Source organism: Micropterus salmoides, unplaced genomic scaffold (assembly GCF_014851395.1).
Source record: "Micropterus salmoides isolate LMB-PRFRI ecotype aquatic unplaced genomic scaffold, ASM1485139v1 Ms_hic_scaffold_17, whole genome shotgun sequence".
Lineage (NCBI taxonomy): Eukaryota > Metazoa > Chordata > Actinopteri > Centrarchiformes > Centrarchidae > Micropterus > Micropterus salmoides.
In genome coordinates this window covers 19,997,886-20,022,390 of record NW_024040817.1, presented here as the reverse complement: position 1 = coordinate 20,022,390, position 24,505 = coordinate 19,997,886, and the positions used below count along the sequence as shown (strand labels likewise).

At 41.2% G+C, this 24,505-nt stretch overlaps 1 protein-coding gene across 2 annotated transcripts; it reads right to left on the bottom strand.

Moving 5' to 3' along the window:
• Positions 1-2,859: 2,859 nt before the first annotated feature.
• poc1bl (POC1 centriolar protein homolog B (Chlamydomonas), like) lies at positions 2,860-22,709 on the bottom strand. 2 transcript variants are annotated; one of them, XM_038725699.1, is made up of 12 exons: positions 22,691-22,709; positions 20,322-20,457; positions 17,177-17,628; positions 14,216-14,385; positions 12,731-12,920; positions 12,363-12,548; positions 9,631-9,748; positions 8,050-8,226; positions 6,642-6,773; positions 6,063-6,173; positions 4,679-4,831; positions 2,860-4,581 (listed from the first exon to the last, which is right to left on the bottom strand). In XM_038725699.1, the coding sequence occupies exons 3-12, from the start codon at positions 17,560-17,562 to the stop codon at positions 4,450-4,452; spliced, it is 1,755 nt and encodes a 584-aa protein (XP_038581627.1). In that variant the 5' UTR covers positions 17,563-17,628; positions 20,322-20,457; positions 22,691-22,709; the 3' UTR covers positions 2,860-4,449. The 2 variants fall into 2 exon arrangements, with proteins under 2 accessions (XP_038581627.1, XP_038581626.1); XM_038725698.1 differs by lacking the exon at positions 22,691-22,709 and adding an exon at positions 20,968-21,270.
• Between the last annotated feature and the right edge of the window lie 1,796 nt (positions 22,710-24,505).

The following is a 24,505-nucleotide window of genomic DNA, read 5'->3' as shown; positions in this document are numbered from 1 at the left end:
ATATTTAAACCGGGAGTTGGATGTATTAGCTCCCGTAACATCACACAGATGAAGACGAAGTCCAAAGCAGGTAAAGCGACAGGTAAAGAAAAGGGACCGGACAAATATTATGGCCTGAGATATAAGACTTTGAGTCGACTGTTAATGACTGTATATTGCTGGTGAGGGATTAAGCAAATAACTGAGTAACAACCAACCTTTGTCTGAAGAATTTATTAATAAAAAGAGAATGACAGAGAAGTAGGCTACTACAACGTTAATCGGCTGGGCCAGAGGTTCAGTCTCCAAGGACAGTCACTATCGTCTGGCACCAAGCAAAGGGATGCATAATCATTTACACAGTCTAGGTTTCAATGTTTTGGGGAACAGAGATCCTCTCCCGGCCTTGAATGAACATTCAAGGAGAAGAGAGGAACAGTTAAAGGAAAGCACTAAACAATCTCCCAGCTCTGACCTAAACCCTACATATGTGGACAGACTAATATAATGTGTAGGCCGTGTAGCCTATAATAAGAAGAAAAGGTTAAGGATTAAAATAAACAATACATATATAGGCCTATGTAAGACAAACAATCCTTGGCAAATGAATCCTTGGCCAATTCGGGTGGCTATGTGACTTATTTTCACTATCGTTTGCTTTATCCTAAAATCAATCAGTGAGCTGATATTAATAACACTGGCCTACACCAGCCATAGATTTAACATTTTGTATAGGCTACCTCAAAACTCGTTATAATCCCTAAACATATCAGAGTACCCTTTAACGTGACTAAAAACAATTATAACCATGTATATTCTCTATAGCCCTCTGAAACCCCTTTAGTGACCCTGGGAGAACCCAGGACCCAAGCTTAGAAATCATTTAACTTGGTGGTCTTTGCTGGTATTTCATATGCGGCCAGTTGTCACTCATATGAAACTGATATGAAAACTCTTGACACCAAAGATGAAATCTGACACAAAATGTATGTTTAAGCAAATTAAAATGCTAAATAATTAAGTCGATCACTGAAGGCGAGAAGGTAATTTGAGTGGCATACTGTTTGATCGAGTACGCATATTGTCAAAACTACAAAGAGACACGGGAAGGCAACAAGTCAGCCGGAGTGTTGTAATATACCACGGTAGACTGGGCTCGCCGTGTCTGTCAGAGACACAATATTAAGGTTAATGCATGAGAGCGTTTTCATTTAGTCCGGATGATGGATAAAATTTTCCATGCAACCGATATTTGTTGCAAATGTAGGCTATTAACAGTAAAATAAAACAATCATGAGCTGCATATACACCTTTGGGCAAAGTCATCATCCTCCCTGTTGTAACTCAGCTACAGGCAGGTAGGCTATAAGGCTGGCATAGATACAAAAAACTCAAATACATTTAGTCTTTTTCAGTGAAGACACTAGGACTGCTATAAAAACAAATTGCTTACATTAAAAAACGTTATAGGTTAAACAATGTAAACGGATATGTCAAAAAAAAATCAACACAGCAGTCAAAGCATTTACTGGACCAGTGAGAATGAATAGCCTACATTTCAATGGAACCAACCTTGATCAACCTTTCTCTGACACGTGGTTGGTCCTGTCTGCCACACCTAAACTGTCAGAATACGTGGCATGAAGGTGGATGACTGCTTTAATGTTTGTTTCACCCAAATACTGCGACAGTCTCATTGGACGGACGGATGTGGAACACAGCAAGTGCAACCGCTGCGGAGAAGCGCGACCTACAGGGAATGAGGTTGAAAGTTGCCAAATTACTGAATCTATCCTGAAAAGGAAATAAATAAGGTAGCACACGAAAGGGATTGAAACCAACATATACCGCCAAGCTATTCCTGTAATGTATGAAGAGGTATTTCTATTAGAGAGACACCCATATTTGAAGTGGAGCCAACTATTTCACAGATTCCTGAAAGGAAATAGAAAAAGTCAGCGCTGGGGGAAGAGGAAATAAAGGATGGCAAAATTGAACTTTATGCAGCACGTCACTAAAGGACAGATGCAGCAGGATTTAGCTTACTATTCATAGCATTAATTCTCTAGTGCGATTTATTTCGTCTGCAGCCAAACCTAAACAATACAATAAAAAAAATAAATAGTTTATGTCCTTCCTATTTTGTTTTCCTGTGCTTGTTTATCTGCCTCATTACTTGATCAATAAAAGTCACATGGGTAAAATTCTTCAACCCACCTCAATGTTTACCTATAAAGTTAAGCCTCCACATTTACTGATCTTCCCTGCAGTCTTTCAAATGTATGTATCTTCCTGGATACAAGAAACAATTTGAGGGTCCAACAATCTTATGACTTAAAATTGTTTTGAGTATAAATGTTTACTACATTACATGTGGAAGAAGGACAAAGTTCAGAAATATGCCATTTGATGCACATCTGACTTACACGAATAACATTCAGAAAACAGTGTGGACAACATAGCAAAAAAATTAATGTAATCTCACATTGTTCGGTCTCAGTAGTTTCCACCGTCCACCTGTTTAAATGATTCTCCTGAGTCTGTGGCCAGTATCAGGACTATGGCCTGCCATTAGTAGTGAGTGATATTTGCTTTCCTACCAGTAGGTGGGGCCAAATGACTTTGAATCCTGCCACCCCTGTCTGAATGGAAGGTGTGAGTGGGCTGCTGCGGAAGATTGTCAGTAAATGCCAGTGATTTCACACAATAAAAAGGCACAGGTAATGAACCTACTGCAGCTTAGTTTTCGCTTTTCCTGTATTGCTTATAACAGCAAACAGCAAAGATAAGAAAAAAGTGTTTGCTGTAGCATTACTGACACTGTGCAACATACTGTGTGCAGAGCTGAGTGAAATAAAACAAAGAAAATGACAATGCGCATCTGTGGTTAGTTTTTTATTCTTCCGATTATCCCAACAGCTCCAATCTTTTGTGAATCACCCATCCCATTTCGGCTACCCTCTCCTTCACATCAAGTAATCATCATCATCCCTTTTGCATCATCAGTAGTTTTAGAGGTGCTTTACGATAGCTCTATCCCTCTCTGGTCCCTTAAACCAAACATTATATACAAAACGTCACACAAAACACAAGTACTCTTACATGTTTACCTACTGTATCCATTGACTAGCATGAATATCTCATATTCGTGACTTTAAAAGGACCACAGATACCAAACATTGCTTAGTGATAAGCAGTCCTCTGCAAATGCAGCTGCTATTCAACAAACATTTCAACAACAGTTACACTGCATCTCTTGGTCCTTGGATCCCAGTAGGAACACCAACAGGGTGGGGGAAAAAATAATCCAAACAGGAGTGTCCATTTCAAGTACAGTTTACACACAGGAGTCTTAACAAAACGGTCTGGCACAGCCAAGTTGAAGGATTAAATTAAACAGTCGCTACCTTTAAGGCTTTCTGTGTCTAAATAAAATCAAGTGCATCAAGCCAGTGTTGTTTTCCTTGTTTTTTTTAGCATTTTAAATGTTCTAAATACATTTGACATCCACTGGCACGTTTCAGTTCGGCACAAACATTCTTTCAGGACCTATCAAAGGCACGGTGACAGATGAGTTTAGAGGGTATTCTTAGTTTTACACAACAGGGAAGAATAGATTACAACATTCCTGTCAACTCAACAAGCCCTCTAGGACAAATTGCACTTAGTACAAATGCTTAATGGATGCTTCAAGTCCTGTTCAGGCAGCATTCTACCATGAAACTGGTTCCACAGTCAAAGAGTTGAGAAGCAGTCTAGTTTGACCGCAGTGCTCTCTCTCCACCGCTTTCCTCTCACATGATGGGGCATGTTAGGAAGTAGCTGGTTCAGGGCAACATGATGCTGACCTTACATTCCTGGCGCATCTTCTTTGAGCAGCCCATCTTTAAATTGGATATTTTTTTGACATCTAATAACAAAGCATGAGGATTTAACAAGGCTAATTAATATGAATTGCACATTGAGGAAACATTTTGTAGTGCAGCTTGATTTTGCACGTGGTTTTCTAGGAAATACTTTCTCTTCAATCTCTTTGAAAGGCACTTCATGCTGGATAGTCAAATCAGCCTCACCGCTTTCAAGGTGCTGCATTAGATGACAGAACACAGAACAATGATGAGACTGCAGATGGGCACTGGACTCTGTTTTGGTTGCAGAGGCACTTGGATGAGAGCAACACCAAAGTAAAAGTCAGTTAAGTTAAGTTCAGCTGGTCTCTACTTAAAAAGACCAAATAAACCCTCGCCTTGCAATTCTCATTCTCATTCACATGGGTATAAAAAGCGCCGAGTTGGGTTAATCGCTGGCTTAAAGTTTTTCAGCACCTTTTTATTTGCTCGTCATTCCCATTCAGATTGAGTGCAGACTGGGAGAGAATTGAGAGCAGCGAAGAAGACATCCACTCTAGTAATTGCACTATGGTAAAACAAGGTCACTTGAGGTTCCCTGCTACTTCCTCTCTCCCTCCTCCTACCACTCAAACTTCCACTGCTGGTTTTTGTCTCCTGGATTACACTGCCTCATCTGTGCGTCTGTGCGGCCCTCTGGTGTGCGGTAGGTTGTCACACACATGTCTGAGTGGGGATGGTAGATGGTCCCGTCCTGAGGGGATTTAAGGAGAACATTTCGATTAGAGGTAGAATAAGAATGTGTGTGAAATTTAGTCCTTAGAGAGTGCAATGTGTGTGTGAACCCCTACCTTTCTGAACTCCCAGATGATGCTAGGGGGTTTGAGCTCTCTATCACTAGGACAGTGCCTCATGCCGATGGACGTCTGCCCCTCGAGTACTTCAGCACACAGCTCTGTCACTGAGTTGAAACGGATCTCCTTTTGAGATGTATATTCAAAGTACTGCAGCAGAAGAGAGGCACGGTTACGTGGTTATTTGTTCTGAATATACAGCATGAATGTGTGTGTCTTTGATTTCATGGCAAATAAAATTACTTTTTCCAACCGGAGAGTAGTCACTGAGATTAAAACACTGCTCTGCCTCCTCTCCAGTTGTTTTGGTTAATCTCTCTTTTAACCGTAATCTCTCTTCTTTATTAGGGAAGCCTTTCAACAGGCACAATAGGGCAGTTTGGCATGTTTTTTTCTCCTGGGATTACAGGATGTTTTCCTCTTATTCTGCTGTGGGATCAAGTCCTGGCTAAGCTACCATGTCTGCGTGCGTGTCGAGGGATCTCATCAGCAGAGACAGGGCCTTGGCCCTCTCAATCAGCTAGACGTGAACACAAACATGATTTCAACATGCAGGCCCATAGGGACAAAAGATACAACACTCCCTAGGCTACCTGTTAAACGTAGGGTCAGGTATTCAATCTTCATACTTCCCCATCCTTCTCTTCACATCTCATACATCTTTCAGGTGCTTCGGGGCCCGTAATGGTCATTTAAAAGACTCACCCGGGGCCCCTGTGTCTGGCTTCAAACTTATTTACCCAGGCTGTGCCATTCATTCTGCCTGGGAGTCTCATGTATCTTTTAAATGGAACGTGGTTCTTATGTGGGCCAGGAAAGGGGGAGCAGGAGGGAGGCAGGTGGAGGGCCCTCAGGTTTTTGTTTCAGCGGGGAGCCATTCAAACATTGATTTTCAGTCACACATGGTGCTTTTTGTGACTGGAGACACCTGATGCAGTGCATCAGTGGGGTAATCAGAGATAGAAGCAGGTTGGAGATTCACAGAAAGGAACTCTGCCTATTGTCTGACTCCAACATTAAATATACATCCTCACAGACAAATAATCTGCTGGTTGCTAAATCATCCATCAATTTTGTTGGCAGGTATTCAGTTTAAAAGTACCAGTGATTGAATTGCACACTATTTTCAGCTATATGTGGATACAATACCAAACTTAGTTTTTCCCTTCATTACATTCAAGTCGTGCTGGACACAGCAGCAGAGAGCAATTTTCTGGCGGGAATCAACTGTGGCAGCTCGTTTTAGGGGTGAACAGAAAGCGCTGACATTTTCAGTTACATCTCTCACTGGGCCAAGAGAGGTTGTGACATTGTCATTGACAAGAGAAAATACGTGCACAAGAGAGAAAGACAGAACAAAAGCGTGGATTGCTTAATGTACCTGGTTGCCTCCCTGGCCATGGCAGCTGAACAGAGAAAGGTGGGAACCTGTGGGACTGTGCTCTGGAGCATTGTAGTCAAGACACTCTGAGTGTATCCCCGAGCTGCGCACCTGGCAGGAAGAGAAGAATACATAGTTAGTAACAATCAGCAAAAAATACAATGCTGTAGTTTCTCTTGTTGGTTTTATTCTCTACAGGCAGGTCCAACTGTAAGGTCACATACAGACACAATGGTTACATCATGGTGGCTGAAATATATTAATTTCAAAACCCAACATTGAGCCACCCAAGAATTTTGTTGGAATAATCCACCAGCTGTCTGGCTGATAATGGTCTTGAGTCCAGTCCAAATGTGTTTCAAAGACTTGTTCGTCTTGTTTGTCCATCCTTATCACATTACACAGAACTTTCCTATATCATGCACCAGCGTAACACCCAGTTTCAGGTTCAAAATAAATGGAATTAAGAAAACATAACACAACTGCAATGCCATTTCTTTTTCACTTCAGTAACTAGGCTGGTGCAAATCAGGAAATGATCTCTGGTTAGGAATACAGATATGCATAGCAAACACTCACAGCCCCGTGCCAGCCCGGCCTGTCCTCAGGTACATGTAGTTCAGGGTAGACATTCTTCAGATACCAATCAAAACTGTTGCATTTCAGCCTCTCCCTCAGCAGCAGTCGCTCTGAGACATCCCCATAGGTTTCCTGTAACATAAGCACACAATGAACACCTTTCCAAAATCGGTGTGGATCTAGATGTCTTTCACTGGCAGGCGAGGTTGCTAAAGTTTATCAAGGACACGCCTAGTTAACTTAATTCAATATTTGAGGCACCTTCAGTAAAAAAACAAATAATCACCCCGTAAAGGTAAATAGTTAAATCCTGGATATCAAAGCTGAATCCTACATGAATCTAAACAACCATAACCTAATGGCATCACCAAGTAGCAGGTGATAAGATAGCTTAGTTTGCAGAGGTAGGGAACTCCGCCTTAAGCAACTCAAAGTCCAGAACACTCACACACCTTAAATATTTGCACTGCATGAGGGTGAAATGTCACTATTGGGTCTCACAGATACACTAAACTATTTCAGTCACAAACTTAGTGCCCCAGCTAGTGTTTCAAGATCAGAATACAAAGAACATGTTGCTGAGATGAACAATGGAGAATGCAGTTTCTCGTAAAAACAAATAAATAAATAAGATTTTAAATCCTTTTTTTAATCCTTTGTGATAACTCTTAATACATCTAAACCAGTCTACAATAAATCTCCAAATCCAGGACACAGACTCTCAGTAACAATGACTGCTGGGTGTTCTTGGGAAAATAATTTAGAACCTGCTTATAATAAATCTGGAAGACAGTAAACTGGTCGTCCATCTGTTTGAACATTGCAAAAAAAAAAAAAAAACTGAACATCAAGTAACTAAATGCACTTAATGAAAATGGATGACGCACTATTTCCAAGATTACTGTCTATAGCTCTGCAGTCTGTTAACATATTATGACAGCAGCTGGTGATCTGGTCTTGCAGTACTGTGCTCAATCTCCCCCTGACCAGGTAATTTATTGTTTGATCAAAGATCCCTGACATTAATAATGTACTTTTTTTTCAGATAGGTGAAACTGAGACACATGAATTTTTGATGGTGCCCAATACTCAGAACCTGAGAGGCACAGCACACGCGGTACGTGCACATACGCCTGACCCAGTCAGACGGACAGTGTTTCATCATATGTTGACATCTAAGTAGGTAAATCATATCATATAAAACATCTAAATCTAACATCAAAGGTAAGCAGCCCTGTAACATGGTGCTGTTAGGTGTAACGTGGCATTCCTGTAGGGTTCAGTGTCAAGAGAAGGTGTTTTTCCACATATGATTCTGGGAGTATTCTAATGTCAGCTTCTTGTGTTCCTGCTTCTGTCTAGACATACTGTTTACATACTTTTTTCCTTTTATTTGTAACTGTCCTACCTTTCTGGCTGGAGGATTCCTGTTGTAGAAGTGTTGTTTATAAGAGTCCATCCAAACCTCTGCAGCTCGTACAGTATTCTGGAGGAAGTTGGGCCGTGCATAAGGGGCCTTTTTTGGGAAGACATGGCCCACATGAGAGCAAGGGTGAATCTCCAGGCTACCCCCACACTGCCACACCTGAGGAGGTTGAACACATGACATCTTTTTTAAGATTAGATCTTCCATTAACCTCCTAACATTCCTTTTTAAAGTATTTTTGGAATACATATTCTATATTTTTGTGGTTGAACACAATGAACTCTTAAAGACAGCAGCATGTAGTGTTGTTAATCTTTCCATGTGGGCTGTTACAATGATGTACACATCAGCAGGATCAGCAGGAAATGGTTCATTTATTAACCAAGCTCATGGTCTATTATAAACCGCATGTGTTGAAATGATGTGACAACAACTGTGAACTTTGTCTGTTTGACTTACCTGCCAATAAACCACCAGGTAATTTGTAAGATTGCAAGCAGTCTGCCTGATCTGTCCTTGAGTACATATTAAATTGTATACTATTTGTGTCCATACATATTAGCCTAAATGTCTCCTTGAAGGAGGATACAAATTTTAATACAAATAAAATGATGATGTTTGTGGTGCTATGCTAGAGATCCCCTCTGAATGATGAACAAAGCTGTGCACAGTCTCACCATGAAAATCCAACCCCTGCTTCTTGTGAGTCATAAGAGTGCATTTGAAAACAGCTCTGATTTATAGTATAAATTTACATTGTATAATTGCTTGATCTTCCACCACGGAAAAACAAGAAGGGAAAAAAAACTACAACCTTAAAAAATGAAAGGCTGTTAACATGGTCTTTCTTAATACTTGGCTGAGCTATGTTCCAATTACACAAGGCGAAATCATTATCATATATCCATAGCCAAACACGACAGTGCCTTCCATCTTAATTCACCAGGCGTTTTTCCCCGCACCATATTTTTTTAGCACTCCAAAAACAAGGTTGAAAATCAATTCTATAAACATAAATTATGTATGGCAAAAAAGTCCCCAGTGAGAGGAATTTTTACTTCCACATGCACCACGCATCACTCTGGAAAACAACCCATTCGTCTTCACACTGAAACCACATACACTCTTTCAATCATGCACACACAATTTGTGTGCTCCAGCTACAAACACACCCATAGCTTAAAATCTGTGCCAATTTGATTGACGCAAACAAGTGAAAAGCGACACCGATATCACATCAGCCAATACCAGGGTGCAGTTTCAGGTGTCATGGCTGACAAGTGATCTGACACTGACATGTGTCGCTCTCACATCAGCTACCCACAGACTGTTTGCTGTTAGATGGATGAATCAAAGGCCATAAAAAATATTTTCTTTGGTAAAGAATTGAAAATAAACCTCAATTAATTTATTTTTCTGTCTACTCTTTATCTCATTCAAAAGAAAACAACCTGAATGAATCAGTTTTCCCAATATTTTTTTTAAAAAGCCGTTCTTTGGTCTCATATTGCGAAGTGGCATAGGTAAAAGAAGTGGTCCTCACTGAAGGAGAACTGAACTCACCCTAAAAGAGAGCTCCAGGTTTTCTCCTCCCCACACGTCCATGCCCATGTCATATGTGCCCAGGTGCTCAAAGTAGGCCTTGCTCACAGCAAATAATCCACCTGCCATTGTCGGAGACCTGGGCAAAACAGTGAAAATACTTTAGAATGGTAATTCATTTTCCAATCCTAACAGCTTCCACAGACGTGAATTGTCTGTTTTCGATTACACCGCCTTAAGAAGACGTGAACCACATTAATAAAAGAAGCATTTAAAGAGTATGTACACCCAAGCTAATAATCATGCTTGTTTTTTAGCTATTCCACAGGCTCGACTGAAGACAGGGGAGATTGTGCCTTTCGTGTGGCCACAAGGAATGAACTTCCCATTTTCATTAGATCATGCCTGACTACATTCTAAGACGAGACTCGTCTTAGAATGTATTTTTATTCTTAGGCGTTCGAGTCAGTATAGGGACACTGATGCTTATCTGTCCTGTTCTATTTATTGCTGTATGTTTCGTCATTGTTGATGTTTTATTATTGCTGTATGTTTTTATCTGATTGATCTGCTTTTTTGTGTTGTTTGCAATTGCATTACTTTGTACAGAACTTTGTTCAACAGAGGTTGTTTTTAAATGTGCTTTAAAAATACATTGACTTGACTTGCCATGTAGTGGTTGCTGCAAGGTCTGGTGGGAAAGACTTCATAATATAAATTTGTAAAATCATGCACCACAGCTAGTTGTGATCACAAGCACAAGAGACTATATAAAGAGCAACAGACTTTCACCTTTCAACCCACAGCATCATTAAAGCACTGCCTCTCCCCCACACAATATTTCATGCAAAGTGGCAGCTTCACCTGGAGGCAGGGTGAACTAAAAGTTGATAACAAAGTTGTGGATTGTATTCCCATATCTCTGACAGTTTGTGTTGTTTATTACTGTATTATGTGTGTATAACAAAACTAAAAGGAGGATTGATAATTAGAATACAACAAATGTTTTCAGTATGGGATTGTTAAAAATTAACAAAAGTTAATAAATCACCCTGATTATGTAGATTTATTGACCCAAGTAACACATCAGTCAAACATTCTTAGAGTGCAATAGAAGTGGAAATGTAGTAAGGAAGTAATAAAGTAATAATAAAATATAGCCGCGAGCAGCAATAATCGGGATCCAAGCAAGTCGTGAAAAACGCAACATTTGACATTTTCAGAGGAGAAGAACAGACGCAGACGACTTAAGAGATTAAAGTGATGAAATAATTTGGACTTTCAGATAATTGGGGAAACGCAAACTTGATTTTTACAGCATAACCTCGAGATCAGAAAGTGTTATTATATGTACCTGACTACTTGGTGACATGTTCAATCCACCTGCAGCATTCTGTGTTTCCAAGATTTAAAGTTTAAGCTGCACAAACACTTTTAAGCAGAGAAAAATAAGAAGAAAGTGTCACGGGATCCAAATAAAATAGAGATCTTAGACTCACTATGATCTGAACACCTCTATTTGAGCAAGTCTGACTCAGTCACCTGGGGATTTGAACCCTGGAACTTCAGATTTCCAAAGTCGGTGACTCACTGGCTGAGGCACTGGTGAGAGGCTGTTTCCATACACCTTCTCACAAGTTCAGGTAGTGACATCACAAGTTATGGCAAGATACTGAATATCACTGCAGACTCACCATTTGACCAATCTGAAAATCCTTTGTGACACTTCATATCGGCCATCTACAGAACAACTGTGTCGATTTTGGTAGCGTTTGAAGAAAGACTTGTGGAGATGTAGATGTTCATTAATGTGCTGTAAAAATTTCAGCTTTCTAGGACGTACGGGTGATTTTCGTCGATTAATTGAAGCTTGGAATGAGAAATGTCTAGAAATTTACATTTCTTGTAATAAGCCACGCCCAGTTTGAGCAATCATTACCAAATTTTATGCCTCAAATGAGTAGTAACCCTAGATTGTACAATCCAAATTTTGTTTGAATCCATGCAGCGAATTGTGAGGTATGAATTTTGGCGAGTGTAGCACCCCCTAGTGGAAGAATATCCCAGGACTGCTCAACGAAGCTTGGACCGAGCATCTGAACGGACTCGTCAAGTTTGGTTACATTAGCTTAAGCCAACTTTGGATTTACGGGCATTTACGTAAAATTGTACGTAAATACACAAAAGTAAAAATTTATGGGAAAAAAAACAGATTGACGTATCAAAATTCTTTTGATAACTTTTGATCAGTGACATCTGTAGATGATCCTGCCAAAGTTTCAGGTCAATTGGCAAAACCGTCTGGGACGAGTTTGCAAAAATAGGTTTTTGTGAGAAGTGATAAAAAGTCACATAATTTGACATTTTTGGAGCAGAAGACCATTGAAGCAAATATGCAGATGAATCCAGAGGTTAAAATGATGAAAGAAGTTTGACTCTAAATGAAGCAGTTTCCGAGATAATTGCAAAAACGCAAAGTTAGTTGTTATAGCCACCATGAGGTCTATGGTCATTTTTTTTGCCTGAGTAGTGGTGGAATTTGCAACCTACGTGCCAATTTTGGTGCGTTTTCGGCCAGCAGTTTTTGCTGCCCAAACACTTTTAACGAAAAGTGAGAAAAGGGAAAGAAAGAAAGAAAGAAAGGGTGAGAGGTGTATCACATTTTTAAGAGCAGACCTCTCTACACTGGTGGGTGCCAATCTGATAAAGTGATCTCCCGTGGGAGTAGACATTGTTAAGTATCATACTGTCACCTGATGGGGTCGATGCGAGACTTGCGCCTCTTGCGTTCCACTGCTGGGACTGAGTGCCATTGAAATGTCAGTCTCCAGTCAAAACCTCCGATCATCGGCTCGTCCGTCTGCATGTAAAACTCAAAGGTGTTCCAGTCGATGGTGTCGATCACAGGACACACGATGGTACTGGCATTCTCGCCAATCCTAAACACCCAGCATGGCCAATAATGTGTAGAAAAAAAGGGGGAGGGGGGAAAAAAAGACAAAAACACAAAACTGGTTTAGTATTTGGTGTTGCTTTCACCTTTGTACAAATACAAAACACAAAAGTTTCTTTGAGTTTAAATCTTCAGAAAGCTGTTACCCATCTAATATGATCAACCCACCTTTCCAGCAGAGGCTCAATCCAGCCAGGGACGCACTCACAGTGGCAATCAAGGAATGTCAGTACATCACCAGTAGCATAGGTGGCACCGATGAGACGTGCCCGGACCAGACCCTCCCTTTTGTTGGTGCGGATAAGTCGCACACGTTTCAGATTGCTGATGTAGTCAGCTAGTTGGGATTTCAGGTAGCCTATTTGTCATAACACACACACACACACATCCATGTAACATTAAAGTAACGTTATTTCCTCGTCCAACATTTTGGCCACTAGAGGACAGAAGAAAAGACAAAGCAAACTGAGAGATAAACAGCTACTGCCCAACCAGTAGCTTATAAAGTTTCTAATGGCTAACATTTTAGCAAACATGGCATTCATTTGGAGTTGTCACCACCCAATGAATGTAGGTCCAATATTCTGTTTCCCTTTCCTCTGTTGTGCTATGTAATGCTATGTGAAATACCAGTAACTAATATTTATTGCACATTTATCTTGTGAGTACATCACATTAAAACATACATTGTGTCATCAGCACTCCTTTTATGGTCTAAGGGCAAGTGAGGTTAATACAAGGCTTGGTATGCAAGATCCTGTTCAACCAAGTTGGAAACATGAGAGAAAGCTGTCAGTCCTCCAGTCGCTGTCTGGCCGAAGTCACCGTCCTGGTTGGGGAGTGGCATGTCTAGCATTGCATTTAGGCAGGGTGGTCAGAGGAGAGGAAATGATGTCATGGCAGCTCATTGCACACTGAAGTAATCATGGCGTAATGTCTCCGATATACAGACTAGCTGGGACTGAATACTAATTCCATTAAGACAGATGGACATCAAGCTATTCCTATATCCAGTTTCTAAGACTTCATTCAGAGTTAGCAGGGGTCCACCGAAATCAGTTCATATTCCATTCACTGATGGAGACAGTGAGATGTGGTCGAAAGCTCAGAAAAGCTAGTAAGTTGACCTTTGAGTTGAGACTATTTTGTCACATACTTTTCCCAAGATGAACTTCCAAGCAGATTTTCAAACCTGTGTCACATAGATGCTGACACTGCACAGCTACATTCAAGATACAATACATGAAGTAGTTCTTGTTTTGCCTTTTTGTTTTGGGCCTGGAGATAAGAGTCTGCTATCCTTCAAGTGCACCTAATTCCGTCATTAATATAAGGTGTCCTAACAGGTTTTTGAGGATGTTTTTTGTTCTTATTGATGTTGGAACAAATCTGGGGACATTTTCTATTCACTGTTCCCACAGATAGGATCTTTATTTCTATATATAGCAGACTGCTGCTCGACTCGTTCTCTTGTACGCTGTCAATGCGAAGACATCAGAGCACAACTGAGGTTTGGTTTGTCCGCTTTACTGAACTAGGCCAAGACTGTCAGTCCTCTCTGTTCCTGGGCTTGAAAGACTTTTTCCCTTCATTTTTATTCTTACAGACAAAGAAATAACACATTAGTTTATTTATCAGTGTAGAGGGTCAGACCTCGGTCACTGTAGTCGTCAATAAGGATGATCTCTTTCAACAGGATGGCAGGCGTGGTCTCCAGGACACTGTGAACTGTCCTCAGCAGGGTGGACCAGGCCTCGTTGTAGAAGGCTATGATCACAGAGGTGGTGGGTAAATGCCGGTAGTCAAACTTCTTACTTCGGCATCTGAGGTGTGTTTGTGTGCGTGGGTGGGGCGGGGTGGGGTGGGGGAAGAGACAGACACAGTTCACATAAGCAACAGTACATACTTTTTTCATATGGCCAGATCGGCTTCAGCAGCTATTGAGGCAGGAGGAGTGTCTGGTCTTAATCCAGATGGCAGTCATTAAAACAATAACGAGCAGCAGAAATATGGATGGGGGTGGGTAGGGTATCACACCAGTGAGCAACATACCACAGCAGTGCTCTTGGACAGACCACAGAAACTTGAACAAACAGAGAAGAGAGCAGAACAGAGAGGGGGGACAGGGCAACACTGGAGGAAAATTGAAGTGAAAAACTGGAAAATTGAGAGAATGAGAACAAAGGAGGCATGGAGGGAGAAAAAAAACATGAGAAAGAGAGCCTTCTGTGAGCTCTATTTTTATGAATCAGTGGCATACAACACTGACAGTGTAAACACTGACACAGGCTAAATTACTTCTGGTAAGTTTGTAGCCAGGGGCTAAACCCACAACTATGACACTGTTGGAAGTGGGTTGGGGTTAGAACAAATATGTTATGCCCTAGCATTAGCCTAGTCACAGCCAATCATGAGAGAGCAGTCTAAAGTGAATCTGCCACAAAACCTGCTCACTGGAGGAAAGTGATGCAACTATGGAGTAGGTGCAGAACTGCAATACCACCTTAAAATAAATTAGGTTGAGAGGACGTGACACATTTGCTTACAGTGTTGCTATGCATAAAGAAAAACAGAAACGGCAGCACACAACAACAAAAGGAGACATGCACCATCTGATTTCTGTGAAGGATTCAAATTAAATCTCACGCCCTGGTGACTGACTTGTAGGGTTAGGTGTCCTTTCAATTTCATTTCACCACTTATGATTCCGAGTCTACTTATCAAATCTGGTTCTTATCAAATCCCAGTTTCCCATGGCTAAAGGGAAAGGAGTTTCTGTACTAGAGGGGTGTCTATGGAGACTCATATAAAAACAGGATCTAAGGAAAATATATATTGGAATAATTTGTGGTCATCATTCGTTTACTTTCACTATAAAAGGTGAACGTCAACTCATCTGTGTTTTATACCTGAGTGTGTGACGTTAGCATTAGCTGTGTCTGCGACGTCACTGACACAGACACATTTTGCTGTGTCGTTCTCTTTTTTAGATAAGCCAAACTTTGGAGCATTTGCTGCGGTCCGCCATGGTCCAGGAATGTAAACAGAAGTACTCTCTTCTCGCATGCTTTGTTGTAGGTCCGTGAAGCAGGTCCTGGCAGATAAGTACTTTTATGGACTATAAAATGCTCACTGCAGTTTCAGAACGACTGCAATATGCAAAAAAACTTAGGAAACGATAAGCAGAATCAAAATGCACATGTCTTAACGAATGCAAGGTTCTTGGCAATTTGGTAACGGTTCCAACTTGGAACCAGTTCTCAATACCCAACCCTGCTGACTGGCGGATCAATGCCGGACGTCATTCACAGCTCAGCTACATGTGTATAATTATAAAAACATTATCAAAGTAGAACTAGCTGACATATCATCCACAAAACAAGTCTGTAAGCTTATGAATAGAATCTGTTCATGCAAAAATAGCACTGAGCACCACTGTGTCTTGCACCTCCGTCATGGTATGGGCAGGCGGACGGAGAAGCACATGAGTTCCTTGACACCAAAATCGCAACCCACTTCAACCCTGCCAGCTCACTCCTTACTGCATCTGTACTACCACTTACATCAGATGTACAAGAACCAGTCACCAAAACACCAAAAGGTAGCAAGCAAAGGAAATAAAATGTGCACTTGTCAGAAATGTCTCCCTGCCAGCGCAAAGTCCCATCATGCCACGTCATAAAAGTGACAAAAGTGCAGTGACTGTTTTAAAACAAAATGCTGCCTTGAAATGCTATAAAGCTGCAGGAGAGATAATGATATGTTGTTTGAATGTTACCCTTGCGTAAGCACAGGGTCTGACTTTCAACCTTCCCGGCGAGTTCCTCAGCCCTGTGAGAAGATCAAAGCATCTTTACAGTCTACCTTTGGATATGCAGGCATCCCGCTGGTAAAATGATTTATTACAGTTTCACCGGGGCGACCTCTGAGATTCATTTTTCTGTGTCTGCAGTTCAGTGTCGAACCATGACATGCTGAATGCAATTGAGAATATGTATCCTTAGATGTAATCATGAATCCACTGCTAAAGAGAATCTATGCTTAACTGGGGCACTCCAGGGCATGTAAAAAAACAAAAACACACAGCGTTTACACAATCAATGGTTTCCACCACATTGATGGACACACTTAATCTGGGTTTCATTAGGATGGGAGCCAGTAAGGGATAAGGCAAAGGGCGGTGGAAGGCAAAACTACTAATAAAATACATCACACTCTGTGTTTCATCACAGAGGATGAGCTGAGAATAGCTGTGCACAACAATTCTGGGTGGAATAAATCCATTCAGGCAGAGAGCTGCTCGCACCAGCTTCAATAAACCCTGCAATGCATCATGAGAGCCTCCATCCTTGTTTCAAACTGTCAGTGGAAAACTGATTCCAGTAAAGAGCTCAACTTAATCTCTATTGAGTGATTTATCCCTGACACAGTTGTAGCACAGCTATCAACTCCCTCTGCAGCGTTCAAGGCCAGAGATACATACACTGCATGTTTTGGCTGGAACTTCAAAGAAAATGGCAAGCAATAAAAAAGTGTGATTTTCAAGAAAACTATTTTAGTCAACTTCGGACTATTGGCTCATTCGTGTTTAGGATGCCTTTTTATTCTACTTACTCATTCATCCTGTGGTCTTGGATGTGCCGATGGAGGGAAATCTTATCACTGACATAGATATTGATGGCGTAGCGCTCCACACTGTCCTGCTCCTCCTTCTTTTCTTCAGGGCTGAGGTTTAGGTGTGCGGCCCGACCCCACTCTCCCGGTGCATTACTGTCTGGTGGAGACTTAACGTAGAGAGGCCTAGCCAGCTGCCCATCAGCCCCACTCTCCTCTATAGGGAGCTGCCTCGCCTGGAGATTGTGGTCATTGTCTTCCTCCTCTCCAGAGGAAGAGGAAGGGAGAGCAGAGCGGGCTAAAAGAAGGTAGCCCAGCCACAGCAGCCACAGCAGGAAGCCTGCCTTGGCCAGCACGCCCAGTTTTCGAGAGCAACGCCCCCTCATGATAGAAAGCCCCAGGGAGGCACCGTGACAAGCTGAGCTTTGGGGTGCCCTACAGGACACAAGCTTCTGGAGAACAGAAAGAGACATAGGATTAATTTAAAAACAGAAACATGTAGGTATTGTGAGACAAATCCAAACACAGCACTAAGTAACTACTGCTTACAAGGCTGAACTCTCTAATCAAAGCTCTCACAATTAAGTTATTCACAAAAACACTTACACCCAAAAAAAGATGCTTGCCTCACAAGCGCCCTGCGGACAAAGCTCCAATATACCAGACCAGTAGTAATCAACAACAACATCATAAATATAATCGCATGCTCAGGGCTGCCTTAAGATGCTCATTACATACAAATTGCAAAGACGGAAGAGGCTAAATTATGGCTGAGAGTACATTAATGTGCTGAATAAAGTGAGTCTGTTATGCACTCTGATCTGATGAACTTCATTACAAAGGATGCAGTTTTAGGCACACTGCATCACAATGAATCTTATATGCGGAGAACAACTGTGCTGCTGTATATTTTTACACCTTCATGTGAGGTTTCCACTAAGCCACTTCACACAGCACCTTTCCTGCTGTAAGAACACCCCCGTCTTTTGTCCAAAAGATCATATCATGTCACTTTCAGCTACAGCTAAAATTGTTCTGGAAAACTTTGACCTGATGATTCACATTGTCAGTGAAGCTTTTGCAATGTTCCTAACCTATACAATGTATCAAAAGCAAGTGTTCTTCATTTTCCTTCCACTGAGCCAAACAAAAAGTAGTTGCCCAAAAACCTGGGTGGGATAGAAACCTTTTTTTTTTCTTGATTTAAAAATAGGATTAGCTTGGGTTTGTGAACACACGAAGACAGCTATTTAGACATTTGTGTCTGACAGATCAGCTCAGCATGCCAGGATTTGAAAGAGGGCTGCGGTAAAAACAGACCACTTAGCTATGTTGACATTGAATTAAATGTAATCACATAATTGTGTTGCATTAATATTAGAGCAGGGTGCCATTTACAGTTGTGCCAGCCAGTGCCAGACAGGCTTAGCAGCAATACTGATGCACGCGCACACACCAGCAGTGCTTATTCTTCTGGAGCACAATGATGGTTATTTACCAATTCTGCAAAAACTGGTTAATCCTGGGAAAGGTTTGACTTTCTGTAACTTCAGAGAAAATGCTGTCAAATAAAAAGGGTGTGTGCCAGTCGAGAGTCTAAACATCTATGGTAGAAAAACTCAATTACATTTTGCTGAGTCCTTCAAGGCAGCAACACAGCCCTTTCACTCCAGCCTGGACCCTGGCCAGACGACTCGGGAGTCCTGAGGTTACAAAATGGAGACGCCTGCAGACAAAACCCCCTTTTATTAGCTGTCCATCACACCTCAGACTCTCTCTGAATCTGATAGCCTTACTGGGTAGCTGTTTGGAACGAGCAGGAGGGCACAGAGGCCTAAAATGCAGCTTAAATCCTGCTCCACTTTTTGGCTAAGAGGGAATGAAACAAAAAAGCGAGTGATAAGATTTGTCTTTGCTTCCCAGGCTGTAATCTGTGGTGCATGTTTCACCCCGTCACGCTAACAAGACTTTAAAAAGAGAGCGCAATGAAAAAGATGGGCCAGTAATTAACATATACAGACTGGCTGCAGTTATACAGAAGAAACAAACTAGGCTTGACGTTGGAGTCACTTGATTCTCAGATGTCAGCACTGAGGTTTTAGTATTCGGAAGTACAAATAGCCAGAACGTGTGTAATATCCAACAAGTACTAGTGGAACAGGTTATACAAACACCAGTTGACAAAGGAACACTCCCCACTAACCGGTTGGCCTTTTTCAGTTTGTAAAAGACCTGTAAGACGGGATCACTGACTCTTCACAACAACACAAACATCTCTTTTCTGATAACATTCTGTGTATACAATGCTGACAGCAAGTGTTTAAAAGGAGCCAGGCTGCGATGACTGATGGCAGGCTTCATTTAAAAGCTGGGTAGTGAGGAGGTTTTTTCCCCCATCACAACGTCTCTGACACATATCCAAATAAAACCCACACAGACTTGAACTGTGCTATAAAACAGTGAGCTTTTACAAATGCTGCTTCTCTTCTCCGGCTTTACTTGAGCAGATCGGATGCTAAAAAAAAAAAAATACTCCACTTGAAAGCAAAAGTAAAAGTCAGTGTCTTTTACAACTATACTGAAAGAAATGACTCGAGGGCGCTATCTATTGAAATAACTTCAAGGCATTATCTTCTCGGTCGGTTGGTGAGGAAATAGGTTTCACATATAGGATAGAGAATTAAGTAAGTGAGTCCCTGGCTGTTAGGAGTATGCCTGCAGTCATAAACACAAAGTTGAGCAACAGGTCTTCTCGTCTAATTGATGTTAAGATCACAGTTTGTCTTAAAAGTCAGCTGAGGATGAAAGCTTGATCTGATCTCTTAATGACCGTGCAGATTGGAGCAGCAGTGACTCAGAAGAATAATGCCAAATCTCTACTTTCCAAAGAGACACATCTACGATAAACGACTATGTGTAGCTAAATATTCGCCTGTCGGTAATTTGTAAATCTGCTGTAGTCAACTTCGCTGTCAAACCGCCGCGCCGACTGTGTGACTTCACCGGTAAACAAGCAAGGAAGTCAGGAATGCATTATAAGTTACCGACATCGCCAGCAAGGAAACTACTTTCAACACAGGGTAAATAACAGTTACAAAGGCGCATTTCTCTTAAGAAAATACGAGCTAAGCTTGTCAGAGTTTACCTTCACAATAAGTTACATGTCTCGGAGTTGCTTCGAGGTTTCTAAGGCCGTTGTTCGTGAGTCCGGTTGCCTTCCAGTTAAACCTCTGGCTTGCAGATGTCAGCAAACCCACATCCTTTCCTCCACGTTGGGCGACCTGTCAGAGCAACCACAAAAATAACACAGCTTCCGGTGCGGTATTTCATAATAAAAGCACGACAGGGCTGGTTTGACGTTGCACGGAATAAAATCTCTGACCTAGCGTAAGTTATTCTTTTAAAAATAACGTTACACATAAAGATTCACTAAGCCAGGCCACTGGTGAAATGTCCTTTTCCTGAGATATAGTGTACCGTTTACATTAGCTTATCGCGTCCTATTAATGTGTCCTCGTACTAACTTCCCTATATAAAAAAAGCAAGAAAAAAGATACTTTATTGGACCCTACTTCCGGTGTGTGTAGCATCATCGCCTCCATTAGCTTGTCGCAGCACTCTATGCTAACCACTGTTAGCTGTCATGTCTCTGCTGCGATTTTCCTCTGGCAGTAGGGCTGCACCAAAGATTTCTTCTGACTCGTTGACTCTTTCAGTCAGTGTGTACTCTGTACTAAATGGCGAAGGTAAACTTTACATTCAGAGTGTAGTGATGGGATCTGAAAACTTACCGACGTGAGTTTGTGACAAGTTTTAAGTGATCAAAAGCTAACGTTACAACACTCCAGAATATATCCACATAACGTTACAACACTCCAGAATATATCCACATAACGTTACAACACTCCAGAATATATCCACATAAAGTTACAGCACTCCAGAATATATCCACATAACGTTACAACACTCCAGAATATATCCACATAACGTTACTTGAGGGTTCTCTCGTCTCGCTTGATATAAAAATTGTCTCTTGAACGCAAAGGGGATGTTTCTCATTGTGTGTCCTCAACATCTCATCTTGGTGTCATAGTTAGTTGAAGTTCATCCTATTATTGTCAGTAAATTAAATGACAGAGCTGCTTAAACAAACCGCCTGTGGCATATTTATGAGCTGACAATGTGAGCTAGAAGTCTGTACGTAAAGGGCGTCACTATTTGAGATGTCAGCATACTTAAAGGCTCAGTGTATAATATTTAGGAGGACCTATGCTGTGTTTTCAGTGGTGTATAAAAACTTTACATAATGAACCTTGTGTTTTTATTACCTTAGAAAGAGCCATTAATATCGACATACACTGCGCGTCCTCTTAAATGGACCATGCCATGTTTCTACAGTAGCCCACGGTCAAAGGGCTCTACAGAGCGCGTTTTGTCATTTTTATATACAGTCTATGGTTTTGTCACTACGTTGAATACATACGAAGAAGAAGACCAAGTAATGTTAGTAGTAGTAGTAGTCGACTCGTTTATTAGATGTAAGAAGAGAAATTTGGACATATGGAGGCCCACAGGTATTATTTGTGTGATATAGTTATAACGGTTAGTTTGCTGTCCATGTAGAGTGAACTAGATGTCTGCGTGTTGTTTATATGCTCTGATAATGCTAATCAAACACATCTTTGTAGCAGCGTCCATGTTGAACACACACTGAAGTCATAAGAACAACTTCACAACTTGGCAAATAGGACCATCCGAGGAGCACGTTAATGCACCCTGAGCCGCTGGTTGCAATCATAGACTGTAGGTTTGCCATTCGCAACCCTCACCACTAGAAGCTATTAAAACTGAAGCTGATGATACACTGGGCAACTTTTTCAGCAATGTTGCTGGGCAATCTTGCTGGTGAGTCCGACTATGTTTTGAATGGACAGCGGCAGGGTGGGATGAGTGGCGGGGTGGGGGAAGGGGATTATGGTAGTAATCTTTACTCATTACCATTGACGGCAACATTGCCCAGCACCATTGCTCTAAAAGTTGCTCCGTGTATCATCAGCTTTACACACTACAAACTTTAAAGGTGGTGCAATTATGGAGAAAGCTAACCAATACAATTTGCAAGCTGTCTGTTCTGTGTGCGCTGAAAAAACAAAATCCAGTGTTTATACACAGCCTTCTGTAAATTGGAAACAATCTAATGCGTTTATGGTCTCAACCGTTTCAAGTCTTCTTTAATACAGCATGATGTTCATTTTGTAAATTATGTTCCAATGTTAGAGGAAAACAGACGACAGCTTGTGCTTTTGGTCGCTACCACAGCAACCTGTCAATCAGGATTGAGGCAACTCCTATAAACTGCACTGTGTACATTTACGTTGCACCACTGAAAAATCGTATTTAACAGGACATAAACCTGTTTATGAGTGCTGTCGGTGTTTTTGCCTAATAACTTTGACGCTTTCTCAGTGTGTATTCAGTTCATGACAGTTAATTGTAACATTTTGGTTGCCTTACCAAGCTAGCTAGCTCCCACGTGCTAGTCTAAATATGGTCGGGTCCGTGATGTCTGGTTCCAAAAAACCAAGATAGTGAACAAAATGCCAAACTCGACACTTCCACAAACCAATTGGTCATGTCCACTTCTGGTATACAGTCTATGGTTTCACAGAACAGTCTGTCAGTATTGTTTTGTCTGTTGTAGCAGGAGAGTTGGGAGTATTGCTGTCTGGAACTGTTGCTGGCTCTAGGAAACTGGGTCCTGTCTGCATGTTAGCTTCACAGCTGCTACTGTAGCGACAGTTTGATAACCCACAACTTAGCTAAAGTTACATCACTTGCTGTGTTGTTGTTCACTGTTTATCATGGTATTTGTCCGTATGTTTGCAAAGAGTTTTATCACCACAAAGACCTAAAAACTAGCACAGTGCAATTATATGGATTGATCCATAATTCAAAATGCTATGCTAGGTAACGCTACCTTCACTGTAGTTATGCAAAAAACGATCTAAACAACTAACTTACTTGTTTTTACTTCGTTGTGTTTTGGTTGCTGTGTTTGTGTGCTTGCATGTCATTCGTTTGATGACGATTTATGTTATGTTTGTTCTGCTTCAGCTGCAATATTTCCCAGTAGTTAATATTGTTGCCTTGGCAATGCTTCATGATTATGGGCGGTGGAGTTTCTGAAGGAGCACTAAAGGTGTGTTTGGCTGTCAAGTTCAAATGGCAACAAGCTTTCTCCAGAATCGCATACACTGACCATAACATAATACAACAGAATACGTGTTAATAATAAACACCTAAGTGGAAAATGTGTTTATTTATATTTGTCATGTGCTCACATTGCAACACATCAACAAATACAACTTTCATTGTCTTTACAGGTGATTCATTTTTACAGCATGGATGGGGATTTTAATTAAGGAATTAAGTTTATTCAATAGATTTATTTATGTGATACGTCAGGCAAATTAAGTATGAGGTATTTCTTTTTTAAGACTACAGACTTGGTTTTGGATGGATGGATGTTTGGATGAGTTTCAGATTTTTCAGCTCCCTGACGATGATTTAGGGAGTGCGGGTATATCATGTAGCTTTACTGGAGCTTGGGATAGATTTGACAAATTCTGAAGTCACTCAGTGTCTTAAATCCTGTCTTGATGTCCACAAGAATGCTCAAAGGATCTATTCGTCCACTGCATGAATGCACAATGCGCCACAAACAGCCCTTCCCTCTGTGGGTTTGCCATTATAGGCTTGGTTTGTTTTCCCATCGTCTCGTAGGTCCTGGTCTGCCTGGACCACACATGCCTGTGTGCAGCCTGTTGTTAAGCAGACACCTGCACTACTTGGGAACTTGCCAATGTCTTTTTATTCCTCCCTCTCTTTCCTTCTCCTTTTCTTCTCCCTAGTTGAAACCAATTGACACCTCTCTCTCTCTCTGAGGCTAATGTGCCCCCATCCGGAACAGAAAGGGTCTCGTTTCCATGATAGCGATCTGCAGCTTTCACTGCTACAAAGAGGGCTCTTGTACAGGTCTTGCGTTTTCAACCTTTCCTCCATTCAAACTATTGATTATTTTACAAAAGCAACATGCCCTGTTTGCTTTTGATTCCTAAATTAGTGGCAAAACTAGCTTAATAAATATAAAATCAAGTACCGATTTACTCTTTCCATTGTGAGGGAACAGCCGATTTTTTTTGCTTTTGCATTAAAAGCAACAGTTTTTCTACTAACCTACAGTACATGTGGGTTTTTGTTAAGTCTTAACCCAACTGGAGCATTGTCCTACTAAATTGCTCTAAAAATAAACAAAGGTTGAGGGGTTTG